The 12,226-nt window shown below is 35.6% G+C and overlaps 1 protein-coding gene across 2 annotated transcripts; it reads left to right on the forward strand.

The window, feature by feature from the left end:
• Nucleotides 1-17: 17 nt before the first annotated feature.
• Nucleotides 18-12,226, forward strand: LOC117930252. 2 transcript variants are annotated; one of them, XM_034850818.1, is made up of 9 exons: nucleotides 18-234; nucleotides 2,155-2,594; nucleotides 2,804-2,876; nucleotides 3,064-3,139; nucleotides 4,068-4,148; nucleotides 5,395-5,531; nucleotides 6,976-7,225; nucleotides 10,529-10,592; nucleotides 11,241-12,226. In XM_034850818.1, the coding sequence occupies exons 2-9, from the start codon at nucleotides 2,204-2,206 to the stop codon at nucleotides 11,885-11,887; spliced, it is 1,719 nt and encodes a 572-aa protein (XP_034706709.1). In that variant the 5' UTR covers nucleotides 18-234; nucleotides 2,155-2,203; the 3' UTR covers nucleotides 11,888-12,226. The 2 variants fall into 2 exon arrangements, with proteins under 2 accessions (XP_034706709.1, XP_034706708.1); XM_034850817.1 differs by having other exon boundaries at nucleotides 22-234; nucleotides 2,795-2,876.

Here is a 12,226-nt window from a genome sequence, read left to right on the forward strand (position 1 = left end):
TGTAACATAGAAAGTCAGGATTGCCCCGGATGATGGAACACCCTGTCGGCGATGCATCTGATCCTTTTCCCCTCCGCCCATAGACAAATGAAATCCCTGAGATCTATCATTGTTTCAGCTTTTCCTGAGATTTTTTCTTCAAAACCCTAAGCTCTTACCCACCAAATTCCTGCAAATTTTCTCCCAGATTCAATCCGCCTTTGTCCTTGCCTCACGTTTGGTTGCTGAGATAAGGTAAGAAGAATGAAAGAATTTTACAGCTGAATTCTCTTTTTCTTTTATTCTTGTTGCTTTTCCGTTGAATTAGAATTTTCATTGCTCTGGAAACAAGAAATAAGGACCCTTTTGAACTGTTTGGCTTGGTTCAGGAGATTTGTTCTTTCTTAGATTTTTCCTAATATTTTTTATTTTAGGAAGCAAGAGCAAGGCCACAGAAGTTGATAGGATTTATAATTTTATTTTTTTTTCCATTTTCCTTCGTTTTCTCAGCGACCAGACCAAGGCTTATTGGTTTTTATGGTACCTAGATAGCGTTATTATTTGAAAATTCAGTGAATTTAAATTGAAACACTTTTTTCCCACCAAAAGACCCAAGTTGTATAATTGGTCTTACAATAGAAAACATAGTGCGTGGACAAAGAAGGTGCTCTTTTGCTTCAATTGCGCTGTATTCTATGATTTTGGGTTTATTCTTTCGGATAAATTATGAGTTGATAAACTGGGGTTTTGGGTTTTAGCAATGGGGCCATTGTATGGGTTATGGCGTAAGAATGGGACAAATTTTAGCAATTCAGATGAGATATATTTTCTTGTTTAAGTTGTGGGTTTATCAATTATTCATTGTGAGTTCTTCTGAGTTCAAATTTGCGTTATTAGTAGTCATTCATTAGTGTAGATCGAATTAGGGAGTCAAATCTAAATTGATCCCTTCAAATCCAGGAAGCAACATTATAACTTTTCAAGAGCATCACAAGGGCCAGTTCCTTTTTTGACTTCCTTGGCAATGCAATAGAATATGCAGTAGTTCTGAAACTAGAATTCTTATAAACTCCAAAAACTTCTCCCTAGCAATGAACTTATGGCTATTGTTGTGTTGGTGAGTATCCAAAATCTTATTTCCTGCTAACCAAGAATGCAAGCGGTGCCAAGTTGTGAACTCATAAAACCATTTTTAGTCAGACACGCTGAAAATTGCAGTCCACATCTTAATGGGTTTCTCTCTATTTTCATGACTTCCTTGTAAATGACTTTTTCTACCAATCCAAAGGATAAGAGATGTCAACTCAAGAAACCCTTTGTAGTTAGGCTTGGTAAGGCCATGATTTACAGTCCACAACCCAATGGGTTTTGTTACTTATTCATGATGGCATATGTTCCAAGGGATAAACAAGATTATCCTTTTCAGTATCAAATCTATGGGGATGTCATTCATTAGGATGCCCTTATGTCCATGTGTTGAAATTAAAATAAGTAAACTGGATTTTTATTTTACTTGCTATTTATTATGATTTTGGTTTGTGAAGTCTTGTTTTCCCCATCTTTACTGCTATAATTTTTATTTTTTTCCTTTTTTGTTCCTTCTGGGACTTGAAAATGGAACCTTACACATTGCCACCCCTTTTTATTCCTATAATTTAAAGGAGTACTTAAATATATGTGTTCATATTGCTCACTGGTATTGGCATAATAAAGGCACAAAGCTTTTTCCTGGTGCAGGTTAAAACAATTGTTGTCGTTGATCTTTTCAAATGATATTGAAAAATGTAGACTTTGCTCTTTGTTGGTTCATATGTGCTGCTTTGCTAGAAGCATTTATCAATGATCTTTCTTTTTCTTTTTTATGTTTTAAAGAGTAGCAAAAACATATCTTGCCAGCTAATGCTTCTCCACAATTGCATGTTTATCACCTATCGCATTATTTAAAGCAGTTATTTATATTGGACCATGATAGCTAGTGAGTTCTACATTTTACATATGTTAGTACTGTCCTGGATATTTACCAAAAATAAAGATCAAACTCAATCTGAAAGGACGGACATACATACATATATATATATAGCTAAACTCTGTTGTTGCTGTAATTTCTTCTTAATACCCTATGAGATTGGTATTACACTTAGGTTTATTTCACTAACAAAGATTTATTTCATGCAGTGTGATTTTTGTGGTCTTGTTACCACAAAAGCTACTTCTTGATTCAGATATGGGAACTGAGGAATTAATTAATCCCCCTGCACCCAGTGGTTCCGCTTGTGGAAGTGAGGACAATGAACTTCATAATTCTAATCCTGAGCCTGGTGAAGCTGATTCCGGTTCTAGTAATTCTGAGGTTAAAGAAGACAAACTGAACATTGAGAGCCTGATGCAAAACAAGGTCGATTTTGAAAAGGTGGATAGCCGACTTACATCAGGAGCTGTCCTTGACAAAGATTTGGTTGACAAGCAATTGACCTCCCAAGGGAGTGTTGAAGTGACTGAAACTATTGTAGTAACTAAATTAATTAATAGCTCCAGCTCTGGAGTGCCTTCTGAGAATGGTTGTTTGACTGCTCCAGATGAAGGTCCCATTGGCAACCATATGATAGATGGCACTTGTATCCTGTTTCCTCCTTTGACATTCTTGGCTTAATTCCTTACAATTTGGGAATGTATTACAAATGGGGTTTGCTTTTCAACATGAAGATTGTGACATCCCTTGGATAGGAATGATTATGATACTATTATATGTCTATGGAAATCAATGTCTGCCCTCTAGTTTATGTTGTATTACGTTTTCCATAATTCAACTTGGCAGCTATATCAGGTGTAAAGAGAGCACGACTGACATTTGATGAGCAGCAGCCGTCGGTGCATGTAATTTATAGTTCCTTAACGAGGTACGATGGGAATAAACATTATTTCTCAAAGGTGTAAAAGACAAAATAAAATGAAATAAATGGTTTGGTTTGGTTACTTTTTAAGGTGTTCAGTTGTACACCTTAAGGAAGGACTTTCTGAGATGCAGTATATCCTAAAGAAATTAGTCTCATGGCTGACGTGTAATTGAATCAACTTTCTTTCCAGAGATAGTAAACGGAAGCTTGAGGAACTATTACAACAGTGGTCAGAGTGGCATGCTAAATATGTTTCTTCATCCCATGTAAGGCTCATTCCTCTTGACAGGTGAAAACTGTGGCTTTTAATTGGTTTTGTTTAGTATCTGAATTATGTTTGTTAATTAGAAATACTTTTTGTCTGTTTTAATTAGAACAAAGCTGTTAGAATATGAATGTGTTTATATGCTCAGACTGAATTAGTGTGACTGCTGCAAGTTAATAATGATTTTTTTTTTTTCCTCCACCAGAATCTTTTCATGAAGAATTTTTATTGATTAATAACTTTATATCTCTAAACCCTTTGAGAAAGAATATCTAATGTAAGTGAGGTTTATGGTGTAGACCTGCAGTTGTATAGTCTTTTTAGCCAATTTGATTGATCAATTTAGAGAGTTCGGCCATTGGTCTCCAACCTGTAGGTTTGAGGCATAAACCTTCTTTTTTTTTTTTTTCTCCTTAGCAATGAAAATTGATTTTTAGTCAATGGTAGAGTTGGTGGGTGTGGGCCTAGATCAGTGGTAACCTCACATTGATATGTTTTTTATGCTCTCATGCTCAATAGTGCCATAAACAATTGCACTAATGAAAACATAAAATTGGCTTCCATTTTAACAGCCTAACAAATTTCTTGACATCAGTGATGGGAAAAATTAACAAATTCAGTATATCAGTTTCATAAAACCAATGGTATCTACTGTGCCCTGTCCAACAAGCTAGGTTACAGTACCTCGTCCCAAAATCAAGCCTTGTGGCCAGTAGATACTCCTTAACAAGATTCTTGTTTTATCTATGATCAGCCTTCTGCTATCTTTGTATTTATGGAAGTAATTTGGTGTGCTCTGAACCCTTTTCTGTTTAATTTTTGGAAATTCTTATGTGGATATTAAGTATATTATGCAATCAATATATTTTTTTTGTTGATCACATTTTTCCTACAAGTTGTTCAAGGAACCATCTGATATACTTTCTCAGGATCCAAAAGGACAGTTAGATTCTGGTGAAAAGACATACTTTCCCGCACTACATGTTGGTCTGAATAAATCTTCTGCAGTGGTATGTTTCCTTTTCATGTATTTCTGCTCCTGCACATATGGTCACTATGGGCGTTCTTTGTATGTTTCATCTAAGGAATCATTTTATTTGTGTTAGTTTTAAACGTTTCTGTGCTTTATTCTTTAATGTTAATTTCCCTTTTATTTGTGTATTTCTGAGTAATAACTTCATAAAGCATGACTTGACATAAATGAAATTTTGTGAATCATTAATAAATGATTCAATGATATCAGCTTCTTTGAAGTATTGTTCTGAAGAGACATAGTTATTGGGTTAAAAAACGTATTGTTGTGTCTGGTGAAGTGGATTTCTTAGAGGTTATAAATTCTTGAGATTTAGTGTTGCTAGCCACATTTTATGTGTGCTTAAAGTTTTCTCCAACTAATTTTAGTTATATGAGTGGATAAAAAATCCACCAGGAAAATAGTTTGGAAAGAAGCTATTGAATTATCAAGCAAAATGTGCCAATGTATGAGGAATGGATTAATTTTTTTTAAATATGTGATAAGGAGTTGATACCGGTGTTTGTATCCAAAAGTCAAACCTTAAATAGAAAATGAAATGCATGCATGTTATGATGAACACTAGAGAAATGATTACACATGCATGAACACATACCACAGTTTTTGGAACTGATTTTTCAATGCATAAGTACTAGGTTTATGTTTAAGGTTGTTGGCATTTATTCTAAACACAAAATTACAATTTTACTTTATTAAAAGAAGTATCTTATTTTGTACATGTATAAGACGAGTAAAACACTCTTGTAAATTGTAATTATATTGAAATTACAAATGCTAACCAGGGTTTGATTACAACATTTTATATCAGACACAATTTAAGGGTGTCAGACACATTAAATCTTTGTTTCATGCTTTCGAGTTATGGAATCATGGAACCTGCTGCTAAGCTCTCCTACCTGTCTTCTCTGGAAAACCTCCTGTTCTGGAAAGCTTTCATTTCTTTTTGAGGGCATCTCATGGTGAAAACATGTTCTTGTTACATATGTACACAAAGTAAAAATAAAATGCTACATCAATCCAGGAGAACCAGTTCCTGGAACAAAACTTCCCAGGTGTTATGAATCCCATATAAAAACTGATATGTTTTATCAGTTTGTACTTTCTCATTTGTTAGGAATTTGATGATTTCCGAATGCAGGAACTTTGTTTTGTCTTTCTTCACAATTTGTTGTTCTTTTATAGTTTTAGATTTTTTTTATCCTTTAGTACTCTTTGACCTGCAGTCTTTTTGGGTAGACGACCAAACAAGGAAACAACAAGACAAGGAGTTTATTTCATTGGATGGTGATTCAGTTCCCCTTTATGATCGTGGATTTGCATTGGGTTTGGTTTCAGAGGATGGTCAGAGTAAACCAGAGGGGTAAATGCTATTTGTTTTGTTTATGAATATGCATACTTAGTCATTGATTGATTTGGAAAATAAATGAGATCATCCTATGGCTTTCTGAGCTAGATCTATTTACCTTTTTTTTCCTCAAAACATGTATTATGTACTTTTTTTGGGTAAACTGTAAATTCTATTCAGAACATATAAATCTGTTAAATTGATAAAACATCTCAGTGATGATTGAGATCAAAGTTGGTGTTATATCATCATCCCTGGAGTTCCATAATGTGGCTTACAACAAATTTTGTTTGTTGATTGTCAGCTTCCTTGTTTTTTATGAGCAGATAAAACTCATAAAAAAGCACAACATTAATGATTTTCTTCTGTTCTGGCTGTTATTCTTGTGGTCATTAATGCAATGAGTGCAAATATGTACCCGCTTTTGTTGACTTATTCACAAATTTTCAAATTTTTATTGTTTTGACCAGATCTTGCATTCCACAACTGCAGGTTTTCTTGTGATTTACTCTAGATATAAGGCATTTCCATCTCTGTTATTTGTATGTATATATATATTATCAGTTAGGTCTTTTGGTACTGGTTTTGGAGCACATTGATACTGTTGAACACTTTGGTCGCTTATGTGTAGTGCTAAGGGATGATCTATGTTGTTTTGATAATTTTACTGCCTTTGTTGATATCTGTCATCATGTTCAGCACATTATCTTTTTATGGATGTAAGTACAAAAGGAAAAGTATTTTTCTTTTTTTAAATAAAGTAATACCTTGTAAGATAACATCAAAAAGAGGCATTACCCACATTGCATGGGAGTTATACAAGCAATCTCCAAGCAACAACAGTCGGAGCAATGGGCTTTAAGCCTCCCACAGACCATCAATAGAGTCAATAAAAAAGTAATAAATAAACTAAACTTTGCCAGAAGATAAGTAACAAGAAATAGGATTCTGGGAACTTCATCTATCTCAAAAACTTTGTCCACAGGTTTGCTTAGTAAACAGAAACTACATAGCCCTTTTAACCCTTTAGGGGGCATGACAAACTTGTCTGTGATAATGATGCCATAAATATGATTGATAACATTGTCAAGTGCTTTAGGAGAAATGCAATGTACAAAGACTGAGCTCAGGTATTGTCTAATTTTTCGGTTAATAGAGGGCAAAAGTGTTTTGGAAATTTACTGTTTGATAGACAAGGGCCTATTCTGCATTGAAATCCTTGATCCAACCTCCCAGAACATGGTTTGGACCCTTTATCATAGTGAGACACATTCCAGACCCGTGAAGCTCTATTTTGCTGACTGGAGTACTTCATTCCATTGATTGGATATTTATCTTATCAAGCATGCAGTTTTATGTTTGTTCTGGAGAATCTCCTCTGTATGTATGATATACTAGTCTTGCTGAAGTCTCATACATATGATATGTTTCCTTACATTTATATTTTGCTTATTTGTAGAGCCTTGGAAATAATAGATGCTTCCCGTTGTTTCAATTGTGGTTCCTACAATCATTCTCTGAAGGAATGCCCAAAGCCCCGTGACAATGTTGCTGTTAATAATGCTCGCAAACAACATAAATCCAGACGTAATCAGAATCCTGGATCTCGTAACCCAACTCGATATTATCAAAATTCCCCTGGTGGAAGGTATGATGGTTTAAGGCCAGGTGCTCTTGGGGTTGAAACACGTGAGCTTTTGGGCCTTGGGGTAATGTAACTCACTCTTTTCTACAGAAGAAGGCTGTCTTTGTTTTCTTTAGTTATGTTTCTATGCGGGCATTAATTTCAATGGAGTACAAGATTTTACTCTTTGCATGTGCATGGGCTCTTATGTCTACAATTTTGAATCCTGGATATGTATTCCCTAAATTGCATTGCTTATGAAGTTATTCAAACAGCTGAATCATTCTTTATGTTAAACATACATTTAAATACAACTTTTATTTAGGAAAATTTCCCCAGAAACTGTCCCAAACGAGCTTTTTACTTTTATCTTTTTATATCTGAAAACTTACCTATCAAAAAAAAAAAATCTTTTTATATTTGAAAACATGGGCATAACATTTTTCAGCAGATAAACTGATATGCAATGATACCCATCACCTCTGTGGGTTAGAGGTTTTCGTGGATGAATTAGTTTTTTCTCCTAACTTTTTTCTAACCAAAAGATGTGTTCTCTTTTTTCCCTTTCTTCATCCTTCATTTGGTAATGACTGTCCAAAATTGTAGAAAAGTATTAACAGCAATCAATTTGACTGAAGCTTTTTTCTAATCATCAAACCGGGTTTGCATTAACATTCACAACCCATCAAATAAAAAATTGCAAAATTTAAGCAACAAAAAAACATTAAATTTAGTCAAGGCTATTATAATGTCAACCAATAATGTTATAATATCCCATGGTTATAATATCCCATAGTACAAGAATCAAACTTAGATTTTGTTCTAATCACTTAATATCCCATAGTACAAGAATCAAAATTAGATTTCGTTCTAATAACTTAATATTTCTTGATAGGCATTCAAATCATTGATCTTAGTATTATAAAACTCAAAACAAGAAAAATCCTTAAAGAAACATGAATCTAATTGGGTATTTTTCTGTAGGTGAAGCGTTGGTAGGTTAATTTGCCAAATGCCAAGAGACACAAGCTTTGCTTTTCCTTGGAAATCTTATTTTTCAAACTTCTAGGAAGCTAGAATTTGGTTACAAGTTATCAATTAACCCAAAAACATAAATCATTAGGTAGCAGGGGCCAGCTATGCATATCAAACTAGTTTTGGATATGGCTTTAACACCTTACCTCATGGCAGTTGTCTTTAGATTTGTATGTGGGCTTAATAAATGAGGGAAATAAACATCAATGGTGAGGTTCAAACTCATGACTTCATGTAAACCAAGGTTCCGATACCATATTAAGCTACCAAATAATCTATAAGTTTAAGCTGTGAGGTGGCAGGGGCCAAATAACAAAAATTGAGTAATTTGGGCTCTAGCCCTAACATTATACATGAAATATTACTCCTAATCAAGCAAAGACAACAAAGATTATACAACACTTAGGTTTCTTACCTCAAATATTTTGACCTTTGAAGGGTTAGATACTTGATTAAAACTGAAGGCTTTGCTTATTTTGTCCTTAATTTAATGCTCGCTAATAAAAAAAAGGGTTGAGAGGTTTTGGAACATAAAAATTTGACATCAAAATAGAAAGAAGAAAATGAAGTTGAAAAACCATTTTTATTCTTCCTTCGGATGGCAGCATCCTCAAATAGATTTACTGATTGTAATGGCCATTGTGATGTTATGGTAACAAAAAGCGGTTCCATAGAAGGTTGGCTAAGTGGAAGAGACAATGCATATCCAAAGGAGGGAGAACTACCCTAATTTGAAGCACATTGTCAAATTTGGCCATTTATTTTATGTCTTTGTTGTGCATGCTAAGCTCAATTAGACAAAGGCTAGTGCATATTCAGATGAACTTCCTTTGGGGAGGTGGGAATTTGGAGTGGAAACCACATTTAGTAAGATGGGAGTTTGTGTGCCTAAGTAAGAAGAAAGGGGGTTTAGAGGTCAAGTGTCTTTCCACCCTAAATAATGCTCTTCTTGGCAAATGGAATTGGCGGTTCGCAAATAAGAAAAGTGCTTTGTGGAATCAAGTGATTTGAGGGAAGTATGAGGAAGAAAGCGGAGGGTAGTGCTCTCGAGAGGTGAAAGAGGTGTATGGTGTTGGGTTGTGGAAAGGGATAAGGATGGACTAGGATCTTGTAAGAACTAGGATTTCCTTCACAGTGGATAATGAGCAAAGGGTGAGATTTTGGAGGGATGAGTGGTGTGGGGATTCTCCTTTGTGTGTGTCCTCCGTCCTTGTTTGCTTCAGTTGTTGATAAGGAGGTGTGGTTGGTGGATTTTTGGGACTCCTCAGCTAAAGAGGTGGAAAGCTTTTTGGTGTGGTTGCATGGGAAGAGAGTGTTGTGACGTGGAAGACACGGTGCTTTGGACTGAAATAAAGAGTGGGAAATTCTTGGTCAAATCTCTCTACAATGTTTTAGAGTCGGGCAACTCTTCTTCGTTCCCCTCAAGTTGCATTTGGAACATGTGGGTGCAGCCCAAGATTAGCTTCTTTGCTTGGGAGGCTACGTGGGGTAAAGCTTTAACATTGGATTTAATTCAAAAAAGAGGGCAGCCCTTGGCAAATAGATGTTTTTTTGGCCATGAGAAGGAAGAGACTATAGACTTCCTTCTTCTTCATTGTACTAAAACAAGGGTCTTGTGGGAGTTGTTATTTTCTTTGGTCGGGGTATCATGGGTGTTTCCTTCTTTAGTTAGAGAGACTCTTCTCAGTTGTCATGGATCGTTTGTGGGCAGAAAGCGTAAGAAGGTTTGAAGAGTAGCTCTTCTACACATCTTTTGGACGGTTTGGAAGGTAAGAAATAGAATGGCTTTCGATGATGACGTGCTTTCGATCCAGAAACTAAAATATTTTTTGTTTTTTCCCTTTAGTCAGAGGCAAAGTTGTTTATAGTTGATCACACTTTAGTTAGTTTTGTTGATTGGTTGGACTCTAGTTAAGGTTGTTTTAAACCGGTTTGGGTGATTGTTTCCTTTTCCTTTTTTGACAAGTTTGGCGGTGGGTATATAGGTATTGTATACCTTGAGTCACTCTTTTAATGTCTCTTTTTTAATAGATCTTTTATTTTACCTGGTCAAAAAAAAAAAAAAATGGTAACAAAGAGGCCGTTAATGTAATGAATCTTTGGTAGAGTTGCCTTAGCCATCATGATAGTTCCAATTCCCTCTGATTCTGATACATAATGGCCATTATCAAGTGTTATTTATGAAACTATTGACTTGTATTTTTAATTATGTGACAATGGATGAATTGCATTTGTCAGTTGGCTTGTAACGGTAACTGTAAATCTGGTTGCCAAAGTTTCCAATTTGCAGTGGAATTTGGCCTTTTGTGTTTCAAGGTTCATTAATGTTGAAACACTTTCATGTGTTATGCAGGAGCTTGATCCACCTCCTTGGCTTAACCGAATGCGAGAAATGGGTTACCCACCAGGATATCTAGGTGACCATACTTTACCATAAATATTGTTACCAAATTTGTTCTTGTTCTGGATGCATTTCTTTGGCTGTTGGTTTTCCATTATCAGTTTTATGATTTATCATTTAGATGGTAGGCACACATACTGGCAAAAGAACCATCCACTCCTGTATTCTCTTACATCAGCACTCCAAATCCACAATTTTCTCTCTATACTTCAACACTCTCTCCTGCAAATCATCTTTTGGAGACATGGCAGATCAAGGTTGGACTATGATTCTTTGGGAGATTTAGTCTTTGCCTTGAAAAAACCAGGATAATTTATTTTGTGCTCCATATATGGGGATTAACATAAATTCCTATTGCTGGTGCTCTGCAAATTTAGGGCCCATGAAAGTATATGGGGATGGGAGTTGGAACTCTTGTGACATGTTATGAGCTAATTTCACATAATGTTAGGGCTATGCATAAATTCCATGAAATTTGCAATTATGTGTTAATCTCCATGGATGTCGGACAGTCATCATCTGATGCAGTGGACAGGAGGGGCCTTGTGCCCTGTTCTCAAATTCTGACAGGCATGATTTATGATTGTTGCTTTGGCAGAAGGTCTATGTGATCTAAATTCAAATTTCATTTGTGATTTAATAACGTTGGTGGACATTTTTTCAGATCCAGAAGAAGAGGACCAACCATCAGGGATCACAATATATGCAGATGAAGAAGCGAAGGACGAGCAGGAGGATGGAGAAATTCTTGAAACAGAGTATCCTGAGCCCCAGAGGAAAATGAGTGTTGAATTTCCAGGAATAAATGCACCGATTCCAAAAAATGCAGATGAAAGACGTTGGGCAGCTGGGAGCCGACCACACCGCAGATTGAACCATTCCTATGAACCTAGCAGCAGAAGGAATTCCCATGAGCAAAGGTGGTCAAGGGATTACAGAGATGATGGGCCTTGTGATAGTGACATGGAAATCAGCCCCCCCAGGTCTAGTTACCCACCAAGGCATGGTGGCATTGACTCTAGTTACACTTCCTACAGTACAAGAGGTAACATTCCGAGACCTAGAAGCCCTAGTTTTGGGAGGTCTCTATCTGACAGAGTTGGGAGGAGCTCTTTGGTCCATGAAGATTCATTAGGTTATAATTCATATAGTTCTTTATCATATTCATCATCAAGCAGTCGACTCTCACCACATAATTATGGTTCAGCCAGTTACGAAAGTAATATTGATGATAGGTGGAATGGTTCATCATCTTGGAGTAATAAAGATAGGCATAGACATGATGAACATCGGTATCATAGTAGGAGGTGAATGTAAAAGAAGCTGTGGATATACTCTTGGTAAGATCAGCAAGTAGAGGGTGTTTATGTACAGAAATTAGACATGTACATTGATGAGATTAGATTGGTTGGTGAAAGATGTACCCTTTTAGTTCAATAGTTCCCTGATTGTTGAACAAGTCTCACCTGTCATTTGAATTTGAGGTAGTAACACCTTAAAACATTTTTCTGGATATGTTTTGTAAAACAGATATGGTAAATGTTGGGATTTCTTCTCTTTTTTCTTTTGTTTTTGTGCTGACTCTGTAATTGGAATTCGTTATAAATTATTCTAAGAACTAAGAAAACAATGAAAATTGCCTTTGTATTA

This window comes from Vitis riparia, chromosome 14 (genome assembly GCF_004353265.1).
Source record: "Vitis riparia cultivar Riparia Gloire de Montpellier isolate 1030 chromosome 14, EGFV_Vit.rip_1.0, whole genome shotgun sequence".
Lineage (NCBI taxonomy): Eukaryota > Viridiplantae > Streptophyta > Magnoliopsida > Vitales > Vitaceae > Vitis > Vitis riparia.

Coding starts and splice junctions, on each gene's coding strand:
- LOC117930252 (XM_034850817.1), top strand. CDS start 2,204: ATGGGAACTGAGGAATTAATTAATCCCCCTGCACCCAGTGGTTCCGCT. Junction 5,532..6,975: donor GGTCAGAGTAAACCAGAGGG/GTAAATGCTATT, acceptor GCTTATTTGTAG/AGCCTTGGAAATAATAGATG. Junction 10,593..11,240: donor TTACCCACCAGGATATCTAG/GTGACCATACTT, acceptor ACATTTTTTCAG/ATCCAGAAGAAGAGGACCAA.